The 16,877-nt window shown below is 41.0% G+C and overlaps 1 protein-coding gene across 4 annotated transcripts in view; it reads right to left on the bottom strand.

The window, feature by feature from the left end:
* The window catches only part of cdk14.S (cyclin-dependent kinase 14 S homeolog), a 288,439-nt gene that overhangs the window by 143,815 nt on the left and 127,747 nt on the right, over nucleotides 1–16,877 (bottom strand). For all 4 annotated transcript variants that reach the window (XM_041567463.1, XM_018269154.2, XM_018269153.2 and 1 more), the window contains one exon: nucleotides 7,115–7,177. In XM_041567463.1, coding sequence (XP_041423397.1) covers nucleotides 7,115–7,177 — 63 coding nt within the window. The remainder of the gene's footprint in view (nucleotides 1–7,114; nucleotides 7,178–16,877) is intronic.

Here is a 16,877-nt window from a genome sequence, read left to right as displayed (position 1 = left end):
GTTCTTAAACCTTCCAGGGAGAGGTGCCAAAACAACATTGTATGTGGCAGACTATAGATGATCAGAGGATATAAAGCGAAGCAAGATCCTATGTACAATTTATTTTGAATTGAGAAAGCCAGTTGGATGACTGGTGAAATGTCTTCAAGAAGAAAAAAAAGTCCAGTTGATTTGACTTATTCCTATAAATATACCATGACCTGGATGAATGAGAACTTTCAAAAACACAGAAAAGGAAACTCAATAATTTACTAAGTAAATGAGTGGTCGTCGGCAATATGTAATAAAAACTCGGCGGGGACGCCCGACACAAGCTGCCTCCCCTTCTGCGCCCTGAATCCTAAGGGCGCGTGCGGCACGCCTCTGTCCTTCTTATAGGCGCATTTGCGCTGGCGTCTTTACGTCAGCGCGCAGTGGCGCGAAATTTAAAAGTACTTAAAGGCACAGTTTGGATTTTCACACTGCCCGTGATAGGAGTTTGTTCCTGGTGCTTCTGAGCTTTAAACTAATCTGCTAAACCTGCTTTGATTCCTGTTGTGACCCCTGCCTGGCTTTTGACTATTCTGACCTCTGGATACTGACCCTTGCCTGAATACCGACTACCTCTTCTGCTAAATCCCTTCTGATTGATCTCCCAGTTTAACCCTTGCCTGCCTGACTACGCTTATTCTCTGCCTGCCTCGACCCGGCCTGATTTTGCCTTACGCCTTGTAATACGACCTTCTGTCCAAAGACTTTGCTTACAGTTGTTCCCCCTCGCTTGTTTAGAACCTTTTGCCTTGCACCTCTCGTTTTAAGACCTGTCGGCATCTGAGTAGCTGAGGGCTCCTCTCGAGGCCAAAGGCGGCTGCTACAGGCAGAAGCACGAGCCGAGACCAGGGTGCTTGCCATTGGTTCTAGATTCAGGGTGCCGACTGTTACACAATACTGCTTAGTAACTTTAAACATATGGGCATTATTGAGGCAGTAAAAAGGCAATTAAAACTTTTACACCAGATCTACTAACCCACAGCAACCAATCAGCATTTAGCATTTGCTAGCTATTTTTTTTCACAAAAGGTCATGGAACTCTGAGGTAACTTCTAAAATCCTCATATTTTCCAACAATGGGTACTTTATTTATTATAATACACAAGTTTTAGTGAGTCATGTGACAAAAATCTCTTCACTAAGCTCCCTTTATAACTGATGACATCACTAAGAGCTGTTTATTTTTATATATTTTTATATCAAGATATTCATGGCTTTTATATATATGAAAACTTTATATTCAGTGTCTGCACTCTTACTGGACTGAAAGTGATTCTGGGTGCGAGGGTGAAAGTTTAATTTTACAGTCTAATAGAAGGACTCGCACTCCAACGTATTGTGAATCAAATGTGTATTATTTCAATGCATATCCAATGTTTCGGCCCACATTAGGGCCTTTCTGACATGGCAAATGGACCCGTTTTGGGGCCTTTTTCAAGGATAAATGACATGTCATTTATCCTTGAAAAAGGCCCCAGTATGGGCCGAAATGTTGGAAATGCATTGTGAATAAAGCACATCAATTTTTTCACGATAAACAAGGAGTGTGGGTCCATTTGCCATGTTGTATTATAAGATTTGATCTATGCACCCATCTGTATATTCCAAATCCGGAAAGAGTGCGCTCACTATATGGACATAAGTTATAAATTTTTTTATAAAATTGCTCAAGGTGCGTTTTGCAATTACCAATTGTTTTTACATTTCAGAGCTATTTAAGTATTTATTAACTACCAACATAACATCAGAAGTGTGCTGATGTGTCTCTGCTCAGGAAAGAGATCAGAAGCCTTACATGCCCTTCCCCTTCTCTTTCCTGAGCAGAACAACATCAGAACACTTCTTTGTTTTCCTTCTGAAGGAATATCTCTTTGACTGTACAGTTATATAAACTGACCAGCAGGTGGCACTGTTGTTACAAAATTCAGGATGGCAGTAAAGGGTTCCCCAGTGTCAACAGGCACAATTGGCACACAATTCATCACCACAGACAGGACGGACACAATGGTGGACATTCTGCACAACTATATAGATGTTCAAGATGTTCAAGGAGTATAATGACGTTGTTTGAAATTGTTTCAAATTATGAAGGGACCACTTATCTAGTAAAATCTCAAGTTCCTAATATTCTAAATAACAGATCCCATAACCATTCGGGCAAGGCCATACATGTAAATCAAAACACAAAATCACTCAGTAAATGGAGATTTGGCAATTAATATTTCTTTCCAACAGGTGCCCTCGGAATGTGAGTGACAGGACATTACAGCCAGGCAAGTAAAAGCAATTTGAGCGAGTAACTCACTGGCATATTAGTTAATTAAAATAAATGGAAATAAAGAATGAGACTCGTGCCTGTTTTATATTATCCTTGACAAAGGGTATTGAAGCAGACAGCTTTATTATGGAGTTAGCTAGCTGTATTCCTCACTTTTTGTAAAGGAGTTGTAGCAGGGATAAGATAATTAATGAAAGCTGTGGCCAGGCCTGGGAATTACACCAGTATTCTCTTTGTAATGCTGACAACAATTTATCATTTAATTCCATTCAGAAAAATCAGTGAAGAAACCTTTTAATATAAACACAAAGTAAACTAACACAAACCAAACTCTTATAACTGTATCCAAGGGCAGGAATATAGAAGAGAGAGGGACCCTGGCTTTGCAGTGGGGCTTGGGTTCCAAATTAAAACACTATTATCCAAAATATCACTGTACTGTATTTTAAATATATCTTCATTTTTTTACTAATCTGCTTTTTCTCTCCATGTTGATGCAACTCAGGCCTTTTGTATCCTATAATAGCTTCTAGGAAGGGAGTGTGACTGTGGGATAGCAGGTATAGTAGGGAGAGATGGTGCCTATAGTAACAGTGGGATAATAGTCTCTGGGAAGGGACTGCGTCTGTGAGATAGTAGGTATGGTAGGGAGAGGTAGTGCCTATATTAACAGTGGGATAATAGTCTCTGGGAAGGGACTGTGACAGTGGTATAGCAGTAGAAGGGAGAGATGGTGCCTATAGTAAAAATAGGATAATAGTCTCTGGGAAGGAACTGTGGCTGTGGGATGGCAGGTATTGTAGGGAGAGATGGTGCCTATAGTAACAGTGGATAATAGTCTCTGGGAAGGGAGTGTGACTGTGGGATAGCAGGTATAGTAGGGAGACATGGTGCCTATAGTAACAGTGGGATAATAGTCTCTGGGAAGGGAGTGTGACTGTGGGATAGCAGGTATAGTAGGGAGAGATGGTGTCTATAGTAACAGTGGGATAATAGTCTCTGGGAATGGACTGTAGCTATGGGATAGCAGATATAGTAAGGAGAGATGGTGCCTTTAGTAGCAGTAGGACAATAGTTTCTGGGAAGGGAGTGTGACTGTGGGATAGCAGGTATAGTAGGGAGAGATGGTGCCTATAGTAACAGTGGGATAATAGTCTCTGGGAAGGGAGTGTGACTGTGGGATAGCAGGTATAGTAGGGAGAGATGGTGCCTATAGTAACAGTGGATAATAGTTTCTGGGAAGGGAGTGTGACTGTGGGATAGCAGGTATAGTAGGGAGAGATGGTGCCTATAGTAGAAGTGGGATAATAGTCTCTGGGAAGGGACTGCATCTGTGAGATAGTAGGTATGGTAGGGAGAGGTAGTGCCTATAGTAACAGTGGGATAATAGTCTCTGGGAAGGGACTGTGACAGTGGTATAGCAGTAGAAGGGAGAGATGGTGCCTATAGTAAAAATAGGATAATAGTCTCTGGGAAGGAACTGTGGCTGTGGGATGGCAGGTATTGTAGGGAGAGATGGTGCCTATAGTAACAGTAGGATAATAGTCTCTGGGAAGGGAGTGTGACTGTGGGATAGCAGGTATAGTAGGGAGAGATGGTGCCTATAGTAGAAGTGGGATAATAGTCTCTGGGAAGGGACTGTGGCTGTGGGATAACAGGTATAGTAGGGAGAGATGGTGCCTATAGTAACAGTGGATAATAGTCTCTGGGAAGGGAGTGTGACTGTGGGAAAGCAGGTATAGTAGGGAGAGATGGTGCCTATAGTAACAGTGGGATAATAGTCTCTGGGAAGGGAGTGTGACTGTGGGATAGCAGGTATAGGAGGGAGAGATGGTGCCTATAGTAACAGTGGGATAATAGTCTCTGGGAAGGGAGTGTGACTGTGGGATAGCAGGTATAGTAGGGAGAGATGGTGCCTATAGTAGAAGTGGGATAATAGTCTCTGGGAAGGGACTGTGGCTGTGGGATAACAGGTATAGTAGGGAGAGATGGTGCCTATAGTAACAGTGGATAATAGTCTCTGGGAAGGGAGTGTGACTGTGGGATAGCAGGTATAGTAGGGAGACATGGTGCCTATAGTAACAGTGGGATAATAGTCTCTGGGAAGGGAGTGTGACTGTGGGATAGCAGGTATAGTAGGGAGAGATGGTGTCTATAGTAACAGTGGGATAATAGTCTCTGGGAATGGACTGTAGCTATGGGATAGCAGATATAGTAAGGAGAGATGGTGCCTTTAGTAGCAGTAGGACAATAGTTTCTGGGAAGGGAGTGTGACTGTGGGATAGCAGATATAGTAGGGAGAGATGGTGCCTATAGTAGAAGTGGGATAATAGTCTCTGGGAAGGGACTGCGTCTGTGAGATAGTAGGTATGGTAGGGAGAGGTAGTGCCTATAGTAACAGTGGGATAATAGTCTCTGGGAAGGGACTGTGACAGTGGTATAGCAGTAGAAGGGAGAGATGGTGCCTATAGTAAAAATAGGATAATAGTCTCTGGGAAGGAACTGTGGCTGTGGGATGGCAGGTATTGTAGGGAGAGATGGTGCCTATAGTAACAGTAGGATAATAGTCTCTGGGAAGGGAGTGTGACTGTGGGATAGCAGGTATAGTAGGGAGAGATGGTGCCTATAGTAGAAGTGGGATAATAGTCTCTGGGAAGGGACTGTGGCTGTGGGATAACAGGTATAGTAGGGAGAGATGGTGCCTATAGTAACAGTGGATAATAGTCTCTGGGAAGGGAGTGTGACTGTGGGAAAGCAGGTATAGTAGGGAGAGATGGTGCCTATAGTAACAGTGGGATAATAGTCTCTGGGAAGGGAGTGTGACTGTGGGATAGCAGGTATAGGAGGGAGAGATGGTGCCTATAGTAACAGTGGGATAATAGTCTCTGGGAAGGGAGTGTGACTGTGGGATAGCAGGTATAGTAGGGAGAGATGGTGCCTATAGTAGAAGTGGGATAATAGTCTCTGGGAAGGGACTGTGGCTGTGGGATAACAGGTATAGTAGGGAGAGATGGTGCCTATAGTAACAGTGGATAATAGTCTCTGGGGAAGGGAGTGTGACTGTGGGATAGCAGGTATAGTAGGGAGACATGGTGGCCTATAGTAACAGTGGGATAATAGTCTCTGGGAAGGGAGTGTGACTGTGGGATAGCAGGTATAGTAGGGAGAGATGGTGTCTATAGTAACAGTGGGATAATAGTCTCTGGGAATGGACTGTAGCTATGGGATAGCAGATATAGTAAGGAGAGATGGTGCCTTTAGTAGCAGTAGGACAATAGTTTCTGGGAAGGGAGTGTGACTGTGGGATAGCAGATATAGTAGGGAGAGATGGTGGCCTATAGTAGAAGTGGGATAATAGTCTCTGGAAGGGACTGCGTCTGTGAGATAGTAGGTATGGTAGGGAGAGGTAGTGCCTATAGTAACAGTGGGATAATAGTCTCCATGGTGGGATAGACTGTGGGGGTAGTATAGTAGTGGAGAGATGCAGTCCTATAGTAACAGTGGATAATAGTCTCTGGAAGTGTTGATAGCAGTGTCAGGAAGTATAGTTAGTCTCTGTGTAGATGGGCAATAGTAGATAGGTGGGTGATAATAGAATGTGTGCTTGGGATATAGTAGGAGAGAATGGTGCCTATAGTAACAGTGGATAATAGTCTCTGGAAGGGAGTACTCAGTATATGGATAGTAACAGTGGGATAATAGTCTCTGGGAAGGGAGTGTGACTGTGATAGCAGGTATAGTAGAGAGATGGTGCCTATAGTAGAAGTGGATAATAGTCTCTGGGAAGGACTGTGCTGTGGGATAACAGTATAATAGGGAGAGATGGTGCCTATAGTAACAGTGGATAATAGTCTCTGGAAGGGAGTGTGACTGTGGGATAGCAGGTATAGTAGGGAGACATGGCCTATAGTAACAGTGGGATAATAGTCTCTGGGAAGGGAGTGTGACTGTGGGATAGCAGGTATAGTAGGGAGAGATGGTGTCTATAGTAACAGTGGGATAATAGTCTCTGGGAATGGACTGTAGCTATGGGATAGCAGATATAGTAAGGAGAGATGGTGCCTTTAGTAGCAGTAGGACAATAGTTTCTGGGAAGGGAGTGTGACTGTGGGATAGCAGGTATAGTAGGGAGAGATGGTGCCTATAGTAGAAGTGGGATAATAGTCTCTGGGAAGGGACTGTGACTGTGGGATAGCAGGTATATTAGGACAAGATGGCATCAGCAATCCTCCATATCATTCTTCCCCAACCTTTTGCTTAGTTTGCGAGGGAACACTCAAGTAATTGCTAATATCCCTTTTTATATTCAATTTAATTAAGTTTTACATTATGCAGATGGTAATTCTAAATGAAAACATTTTGACAGGGCTGGAATGGAGGTTGGTGGTTACTGGCAAATGTTGCTTAGGAGTTGTATCCATGTATTTCATACATATAAATAACAGTTATAGCATTAATTAACTATTGTGAATTAAACAAGGATCAATGCACCCCCTACTGTAAAATATAAGGATATGAGAATCACAAAGGAGACCTGAGACAATAAAATGGCACAAGGCCACAGGCCAAGAGTCCCTCTATACAAATACAAGTCATGGAATGCAATTTGATTTTGGCCCTAGGGACCTACAGTATGTCAGATCTCACTGTAACAGTCATTGTTTCCAGTTTAATAAAAAAGAACCAGAGGATAACACATACATAACTGGAAGCAACACTTATATTAGCCATGTCTGGAAACAGCATTTTTAACATTGAGTAGCAAACAAGGACATTTTGTTGGCAACTTTTTACTGAGAGTCTTACCTTCACATTCTCTGGATTCAGACCCCCTGGGTTTTTATCCATATACTGACATAAATCTGTGTGCTGGAGGAAACAAAAAGGAAAATAGTAAGGCTGCTGTGTGACAATTCCAACAATATGTCTCCGATTCAAAGGCACGTTGACCTCTAATCAGAAAATCACTTTCAAAAAAGGACACTTTCAAATAAGTACATAAAATACACAATTTAGCTTATATATTATTAGTAGGGATGCACCGAATCCAGGATTCAGACAGGATTCGGCCTTTTTCAGCAGGATTCAGATTCGGCCAAATCCTTCTGCCCGGCCAAACCGAATGCTAATTTGCATATGCCAATTGCGTGACTTTTTGTTACAAAACAAGGAAGTAAAAAAAAGGTTTTCCCCTTCCCACCCCTTATATGCATATGGAAATTAGGATTCGGTTCGGTATTCGGCCAAATTTTTCACAAAAGGATTCGAGGGTTCGGACCGAATCCAAAATAGTGGATTTAGTGCATCCCTAATTATTAAGTATTATTAAGCTATTGAGCTGCAGGGCTCCTTGTTTTTTCCTGCTAAATATTAAGGGGGATCTTTACTCAAAGTCAGTTTTAACACTTTCATGGCACATTCATTACAGAAAATATCAATTTGTTAGAACACGTCTGACTGCTTTTGCGCAACTGAACACCATTCTGTTCAATGAGATGTTAGCGCTCAGTGGCACCACCAAGCTCTAAAATCGAAATTTATGAGCATTTTGCAGAAAATATCTCAAGCAAGTTCATGGAGGTTTAGTGATTTGGAAAAGCTTTTTTCCAATCCTGAATAAATTACTCCAGCACAGAAAAACCTTGTTAGGTCTGACTCAAAACGCGTTGCGCAATATTGATATAGCGATGAGCGAATTTTACACTTCTATTTTGCAAGTGTCATTTTTTATTTTCATGGAATAAATCTGTTAATCTTATTAGACTTGGGGGAATGCCATTCTTTCCTGCTTGTTTTTTTGGATACTATTTAGTCTGACCAACCATCTGATGTGGCAGAGCCCACTGAGTCACAAAGTTTACCACTACAATTGGGATACTTACTCATTCTAGATAATTGTGGTTTGACTCCTGTTGAGTAAAACATGGCCATCTCTCAGTTGACTGTTTAATTGCTCTCAATACTCCTTCTTTGTTCTTCCCACACTGTTTTGATGAGCTAACTTAACCCATGAGTGCCCCCTATCATTATGGAAGTCACTGTTGTTAACACTCAATCTGGTTTGAACCTTATTCTAAAGCACAACACCAGGTTTCCCCCCAATGTCTTCAAAATGAACTACCAGATGCCAGTGTCTTATACAGGCCCCTATCTAAGCTGGTTTAGTTATTAAAGCAAGCTGGTTTAGGCAATTAAGAATACTATGCCCCCCTTTGTCAATCATTTCTCACCTATGAATTCTCCATAATATACTATTATTCCTTGATTTCCATGGGTCTGCTGAATTCCTACTTGTCAGTGAGGGGTGGTTAAATATTGAACCAAGCCCATAATAAGAAACATGGAAGCTAGCAGCCCAAGCAGCTATGCAATGAAGCACAGTAGTCATGTTCTTATTATTGGGAAAACATTGGACTGTTTGCAAGTTGATTTGGGAATATCAGTTACATTGAGAAATATGATTTTATCTACAGTTTTCCTGTATGAAAGAAACAGAGTGGCGCTGAGACAATAAGCACGTTTGCCATGGTCGCATTGTACATTCAGCCCTTAGAAGCACTAAGTGAAATCTGTTCCGAAATGAGCCAAATAATGTTGGATAGATGGAGTGCTATTTTTATAAACCACAGAAGAGAAGTATTTTGACTCACAGCACAATTAGTTTCAGTAGCAATACGGCATTGCAAATCAGATTTTATGGCAAGCGCAGAATAGCTATTCAGAGTTCTCGAAACCTCAGGTGAACGGAACAAGCAAACAAAGAGCTCCATTGAAAGGAATGCTGGGATCTGTTCTTTAGTTTCTAAAACCAGATCACAAAGACATGATTTATTATACATGGTTTTGGAAAGTATCAAATGCAATATATTGTTAGCATTCAAATCCATTAAACATGGTTTGTATGTCAAATCAGCATTTGGCCTTTTAAAAAGGATATGCCTATATTGTTTTATTCAACCCAGACACGTTTACCGTATATACTCGAGTATAAGCCGAGTTTTTCAGCCACCAAAATATGCTGAAAAACTCTACCTCGGCTTATACTCGGGTCAAGCGCAAAAACGGACGCTGGCGCCCAAGAATAGTCGCCGGCGCCCAAGAATAGTTGCCGGCGCCCAAGAATAGTCTCCAAGAATATTCGCCGGCGTCCAAGAATAGTCTCCAAGAATATTCGCCGGCGTCCAAGAATGGTCGCCGGCATTCAAAAACGAGACGTCGGCACCTCCAATGGGAGCAGAAACCCACTTAATTTTTTGATTGGCACTTACCAGAAGCTGCTGCATTTCTCACCCTCGGCTTATACTCGAGTCAATAAGCTTTCCCAGTTTTTGGAGGTAAAATTAGGTACCTCGGCTTATACTTGGGACGGCTTATACTCGAGTATATACGGTAAGTCAATAGGCTTTTAATTGTTAAAGGCTTTTAATTGTTAAATGAAAAACTGCCTTTTGCACAAATCCTGCATGTAGAGAGACATGATGTCTGGTGATTTTAGTAGAGTGAGCTCTAATACATCTTTAAGGCAAAAGGAGCCCCCCCCCTTATAAGATATAATGGATCATTCATCTGACACCCAACTCCTGAATGAAGACAGAATAAGGAGAAACAGATGCTGAGAGAGGAATAATGAAGATAAACTTGATCATTTCAGAAACAGTACAGAATTTATAATTGATTGTATTTAGAAAGTTTCTTATTTCAGTATGATGACGCTTATATTAAAATTTTATTTTCACGAAAGTTCCCCTTTAATGTTGTTCTTGTGATACAAGGAAACAGAAAGAACTAATGAGTTTACTGTAGGCTTGTACCAACCAAATGGGTAATCCTATTAATTTCATTACTGTTAACCTTTTATATACGACTGACATGTTCCACCTTCACACAAGCCTCGTGCCCCAGTGGAGCTTACACTCTAAGGTTCCTATCCCACACAATTTTGACAGTCCTTTGAATCTCGCACCTATTGAGTCCCCAGTGGAGATCTGTCTGGGGCTGGGTTGTAATTAGGCTATGTGGCCTAGGTTAGCAAAGTCTTTGAATTCAGCCTTGTAAGGGAGCCAGTTACTCTGCCTGTATGTTTTTGGAGTGTGTAAAGAAACCAAAGTACCCAGAGGAAACCACACAAACAAGATGAGATCATAAAACTCACACAGATAGTGCCCAGGCTGGAATTGGACCTATAACTGTACTGCAGAATGCAAAGTGCAATAGTCTGTTGCAATTCTTTTTTTTTTTAACAATTGTTTTTTATTGAATTTTCAAGGTGCATACATTTATACATATCCATATTGCAATGAAGTATTAAAACTATGGGTGGTGTCCTTTACATTGCAGTACACACTGACATTTTGTTATCATTCATATATATATATATATATATATATATATATATATATATATATATATATATATATATATATATATATATATAGATATAGAGATATATACATACACATACATACATACAGGTATAGGATCCCTTATCCGGAAACCAGATATCCAGAATGCTCCGAATTACGGAATGGCTGTCTCCCATAGACTCCATTTTATCCAAATAATCCAAATTTTTAAAAATGATTTCCTTTTTCTCTGTAATAATAAAACAGTAGCTTGTACTTGATCCCAACTAAGATATAATTAATCCCTATTGGAAGCAAAACCAGCCTATTGGGTTTATTTAAAGTTTAAATGAATTTCTAGTAGACTAAAGGCATGAAGACCCAAATTATGGAAAGATCCGTTATCCAGAAAACCCCAGGTCCCGAGCATTCTGGATAACAGGTCCCATACCTGTATATAGCAAAGCAACAAATGGTCCGCACGCATAGGTCTTGAATGAAAGAAAATAAGTGTAGTTTACTTATTTTCTTTCATTCAAGACCTATGCGTGCGGACCATTTGTTGCTTTGCTATTATATAAATCTGGATTGACAGTGTTGGTTCCTGGTCCTTAGTGTTAGAGATATGTGTGTCGTACTATATTCATTGTCCCTTTTCCTATACTATACACCGTAAAATTTCCAGGTAACCTGGTCTTAACTAAAACTTTAAACTGTTAAATAACTATGTATTTACCAGAGAGTACCTGGTCTGACTTTTCTTTATCTCTCAGTATGCTTGTTCTGCTGTCTAAATGGTAGAAATTTGTCCAGCCATACTTCCCATATTGCATCAAATTTGGTTGGGCATCCCCTTTGTAGATATGTTAGTCTATATAGTGGGACAATATTATTCACCATTGTTATCCACTGTTCTTTTGTGGGTGATAGTGTCGATTTCCAACTGATAGCTTTTTTGCATAAATCTGTAGTGCTGATAGAAGGCTTCAGATTTTACGGATTTGGGATATAATTTCGACCTGGTTGAGGAGGACAGGTTGTGGTTCCATTTGTATAGGAAACGTCAGAGCATTCATCTAAGACCCCTTTCCAGAATTCTTGTATTTGCTAGCAGGACCACACCATGGGGCAAATTCACTAAAGCGCGAAGCGCCGAACGCTAGCGTTAATTCGCTAGCGTTGGCCATTTTCGCTACTGCGCAAATTCACTAACGAACGCTGGCGTAGTTTCGCTAGTGTTACTTCGCAACCTTACGCCAGGCGAATCTTCGCTGGCGACGAAACTAAGCAAATTCACTAACTTGCCCAGTGTAGCGAACGCTACCTTTTACGCTAGACTTCCTTCGCCACCTCAGACCTGGCGAAGCGCAATAGAGTAGATAGGGATTGTTTAAAAAAAAGTCAAAATTTTTTCTAAGTCCCAAAAAACGCTGGCGTGTTTTCTACATGACGGGTGATAGGCTGAAAAAGATCGAAAATTTTTTGGGGCTCCCCTTCCTCCCCCCTACATTTCCTGACTCATGGCACATGAGGCACATGTGTAGGGCAAAATAAAATTTTTATTTGCAGATTTGAAGGTTTTCTAGGCATTTGTAGTGCAGATACGTGTTCCTCCATTGAAATTTGAATTTCGCGCCGTATGCAAATTAGCCTTCGCTAGCGCAACTTCGCTTTATATAGCGAAACAACGCTAGCGCAACTCCGCAACCTTACGCTACCCCTGTGCGCAACTTCGGATTTTAGTGAATTTGCGAACCGCTGGCGAAACTACGCATGGCGAAGTGCGGCGAAGTGCGGCGAAGTAGTGAATTTGCCCCCATGTGTATGAAATTAGCAGGGGTGTGATTACACTTTGGGCACACATCTTGGATAGTATGCGCTATTGCGTGTAGTCTATGAGGGGTAAGGTATGTTCTGTGGAGGTACCTGAATTGTACCATTTTATCCCTCACACTGATTAAAGAGTTGTATATTGATTCCAAGACCTCTTCCCATATTTCTGTTGCAATTCTTTTTACCACAATTCCAGCATTTAAGCATTCGCCATGGAAGTCACACCCAACGCAGTTGTGGCTGATGCGACCTGAATGGCGCAACTGCCCCTGGACTTTTCTGTAAATCAGATGCAATTACACTGAATATTATTCAGTTGGCAAGTGATCTTTATGCTCTATTCTTTGAGCTCAGCCATGCTACAGCAATTGCCTGGAGCTACTGTCAGGTTTGAAGGTGGCAGTAGCTCCAGGGTTTCCCTATGTCAATAGGTACAACTGTGCTCAATTCAAAAAAGGAAGACTGGGAAGACTGACAGTGCCAGGTGCAACTATACGGAAGTGCAAACAGCATCCTCTGACACAAGTACCTGATTATTTGTGCAACTGACAAATAATCAAAATAATTGCTTGACTGCAAATGCAGTATCACACATAGATCAGTCCAAAATTCGCTTGTCACAGCTAAAGCTGAACACGCACCCTGTTCCATGGCCTAAAGAAAGACAAGACCCTGTTTTTGTAATGCAATAAATTCCTACAAAATCGAATATGTTAACCGTAAACAAACTTTAAAACCCTCATACATTGAATGGAAACAAACTGTGGGTTATTCAACACAATTCCATTGTGTTATTAAAAACACTGTATCCAGCACATCAGACACAGTAAATATTTACACTATAAATTGTAGTTGCTTATCCTACTGCGGCTTTGAGAAATATGCACGCCTGTATATAAAGGCAAACAAATTCACTCAACTACTAATGTGCGATACAACCCAAACTGCTTCAGTTAAGATAAAAGAGAAAAGAGCAAAAGCTTCCCAATTCCAAGATACAGTGAGATTTACAATATTTCGAGCTCCAAACTTAGCCACTTTGCAGTGACTTTTTGACCCATTTTTAAAATACCAAAGGGCCCATTTAAAAGAACTTCGGGGGAATGTGATAAAAGTCGCAAACAGCAAAACAGTTTGCACAAATAAGAATAATAATTTGCATTTCACAATGTAATACTCTTCCTTAAGTTGTTATTGCATTGCAACTTTTCATTGCGCAGTGCCCACTTTTAAGAAGTGCTTGAAAGTGTCGTAATCTTTTGGAGCAAACGTAACAACTTTTTCATTAAGAAGTTTTGTTACATTCACTGCGCATTGGCGCTAACTATAGAATTCGCAAACCTTCTTCCACTGTCAAAGTGGTCGCTAAACAGTTTCCGGGTTTTCAAAGCTTTATTAGATTCTAAGAAAGCAGTAACGGAACTAGGTGGGGGCGGGCCCAGGTGCGGGCCGTGCAGCCGGGTCCACCCCCACCCACGTTCGTGCGATTTTTCTCTGCGTCTGCAGCCGTCTCCAGCTGGCTGCAGCGTGCGTGATCTGCCGGGGGGGCCGTGCGGGGGTGCGGACCCTGGCCCAGTTGCACCCCCTGCTCCCCCGGTAGTTACGCGCCTGTAAGAAAGGCAAATTTGTTCACACAGAGGCATAACTTTTCGCATTGTGAATATTTTTTACCAACTTTTATTACATTCCCCCACTTGAGCCTTGGTCCCAGTAGAGACTGGGACAGTCTAACAACTGCTGAGTGGCCAAAATTGACAAAATGATGAAATAAAGCTTCATTTCAGTCTACGTTGTATTTAACCAATAAAAATATTTAGACTGCTAAAGAATTAGACACTAATTGTTCCAAAGAAGAACCCCTCCCCTCACAAAGCTATTTATCCTTATGTATTTGCCTTAGTTTAACAGAGCCTACAACTACTTCTAACATAGATGCATTCTTAAACATAAAGAGAAGCATTTCATTAAATAACGCCATTGAAAGGGGATTTGTACCCTTCACCGTTTAAGCCTGAGGCATGGATCCGATCAAATAAAAGCAGGAAAACCCTTAGGTGAAACTCAGAGCAAATTTGCTAAGATTATAATTAGCCAGCTGAGGCGGGGCAAACCATTCTGTGACTTCTACTATTTAAACAGATTGGAATTGACAAAGCAAAATAATTTATAGGGTTCAAGCACAGTGCATCCTACTGCTGTATTCACAATGGGAATTTACACAAACATCTGATGTTCCTCAGCTTTTGGCACTAATGGGAAGGTACAGATATTAAAACACTGTATTTAAAAATGTACAATATTCTCTTCCTAAACAAATCATGTAAAACAGGTAAGATCCTTTCCAGAAATATTCCGTATCTATCAGCTCTGAAACGAATTTTAAGGCAAATTATTTCATAGGTTCCAACTGATTGGAGAACATCAAGGGCCACATTTAGTAAAGGTCATTATGGATACAAAATAATTTTGCTATTTATCGCCCAGCAGAACGAACTCAATGAAATTAGATCAATTCAGAATAAATTCTTCAGAATTATTTTATTCAAACTAGGAAATTGTACCTTCAGTTCATATTAATCAATGTCAATTGATAAAACCAGTAAACATTGTCCCCAGCCTATAAAAGCATTCAATGCCTCATTCCAGTTGGTCTTATGGAAGTCTGAAATATTGAACAACTGAAAGATATTAACAATAATAACTATTTTATTAAAATAAAATTGGCACTGGTTCTGGCAGGAATATACTATAAGTTAAAATATAGACACCGGCAGGTCATTTGTAATACATGGTTGGACATTAGAGATGTCGCGAACTGTTCGCCGGCGAACTTGTTCGCGCGAACATCGGGTGTTCGCGCTCGCCGGAAGTTCGCGAACGTCGCGCGACGTTCGCCATTTTGGGTTCGCCATTGTTGGCGCTTTTTTTTGCCCTCTCACCCCAGACCAGCAGGTACATGGCAGCCAATCAGGAAGCTCTCCCCTGGACCACTCCCCTTCCCTATAAAAACCGAAGCCCTGCAGCGTTTTTTCACTCTGCCTGTGTGTGCTGAAGAGATAGTGTAGGGAGAGAGCTGCTGCCTGTTAGTGATTTCAGGGACAGTTGAAAGTTTGCTGGCTAGTAATCGTTTTGATACTGCTCTGTTATTGGAGGGACAGAAGTCTGCAGGGGTTTGAGGGACATTTAAGCTTAGGTAGCTTTGCTGGCTAGTAATCTACCTTCTACTGCAGTGCTCTGTATGTAGCTGCAGTGGGCAGCTGTCCTGCTTCTGATCTCATCTGCTGACTGCTGCAATAACAGTAGTCCTTGTAAGGACTGCTTTTATTTATTTTTTTGTTGTTTTACTACTACTACTACTACTACTACTATAAGAGCCCAGTGCTATTAGTCTAGCAGTGTTGGGGAGTGGGACTGGTGTGCTAATCTGCTGCTCCTAGTAGTTCAGCAGCACCAACTTTAATTTTTTTTTTTAATATTCATTTTTTTTTTATTTTACTTTTTTTTATTTTACTACCGCTGTAGTAGTGTATAAGTTGACCTTTTAGGCATTATTTGCCCTGTAGGCATTTTTTGCCCAGTGTGTTATTCAACCAACTGCCATCTAGCTGTGTGACCTTGTTCACATTCTGTCTAAATATCCATAATATTACCGTCTCCAGAAAAAACACCAAACAATGCCTACAAGGTCAACGTATGGCAGTTGTTTAAAGAGAACAGTAGATTACTAGCCAGCAAAGCTACCTAAGCTAAAATGTCCCTCAAATCCCTGCAGACTTCTGTCCCTCCAATACAGAGCAGTATCAAGTAGATTACTAGCCAGCAAACTTACTATCATCTGTCCCTGAAATCACTAACAGCTCTCCCCCTACACTATCTCTTCCAAGCACACACAGGCAGATTTTTCAGATACATTTTTGCCCTTGATCCCCCTCTGGCATGCCACTGTCCAGGTCGTTGCACCCTTTAAACAACTTTAAAATCATTTTTCTGGCCAGAAATGTCTTTTCTAGATGTTAAAGTTCGCCTTCCCATTGAAGTCTATGGGGTTCGCGAACCGTTCGCGAACCGCTCGCGTTTTTGCGCAAGTTCGCGAATATGTTCGCGAACTTTTTTTCCGACGTTCGCTACATCCCTATTGGACATAGTAGAAGCCATCAATAACTTTTTATTTTTGTTTCAATGTATAATTATATCACTTATTTGGTGGTGGGAGTGGAAATTGAGGTCAATTTTATTTTTTTAAACTTGAATTAAAAATTATGAAATGAGTCACATTTTTAGCCAGGCATGGGTTTGACAATGTTCAGCAAATAATTTCTTGAAACAGTTGCAAAATTTCACAGTGAAAAAAACAAATGCCTATAGACCCCCAATGTATTTTGCATAAAAAAAGC

Source organism: Xenopus laevis, chromosome 6S (genome assembly GCF_017654675.1).
Source record: "Xenopus laevis strain J_2021 chromosome 6S, Xenopus_laevis_v10.1, whole genome shotgun sequence".
NCBI lineage: Eukaryota > Metazoa > Chordata > Amphibia > Anura > Pipidae > Xenopus > Xenopus laevis.
Note: the sequence above shows the minus strand (reverse complement) of the source record. Positions and strands in the feature narration are given on the sequence as shown.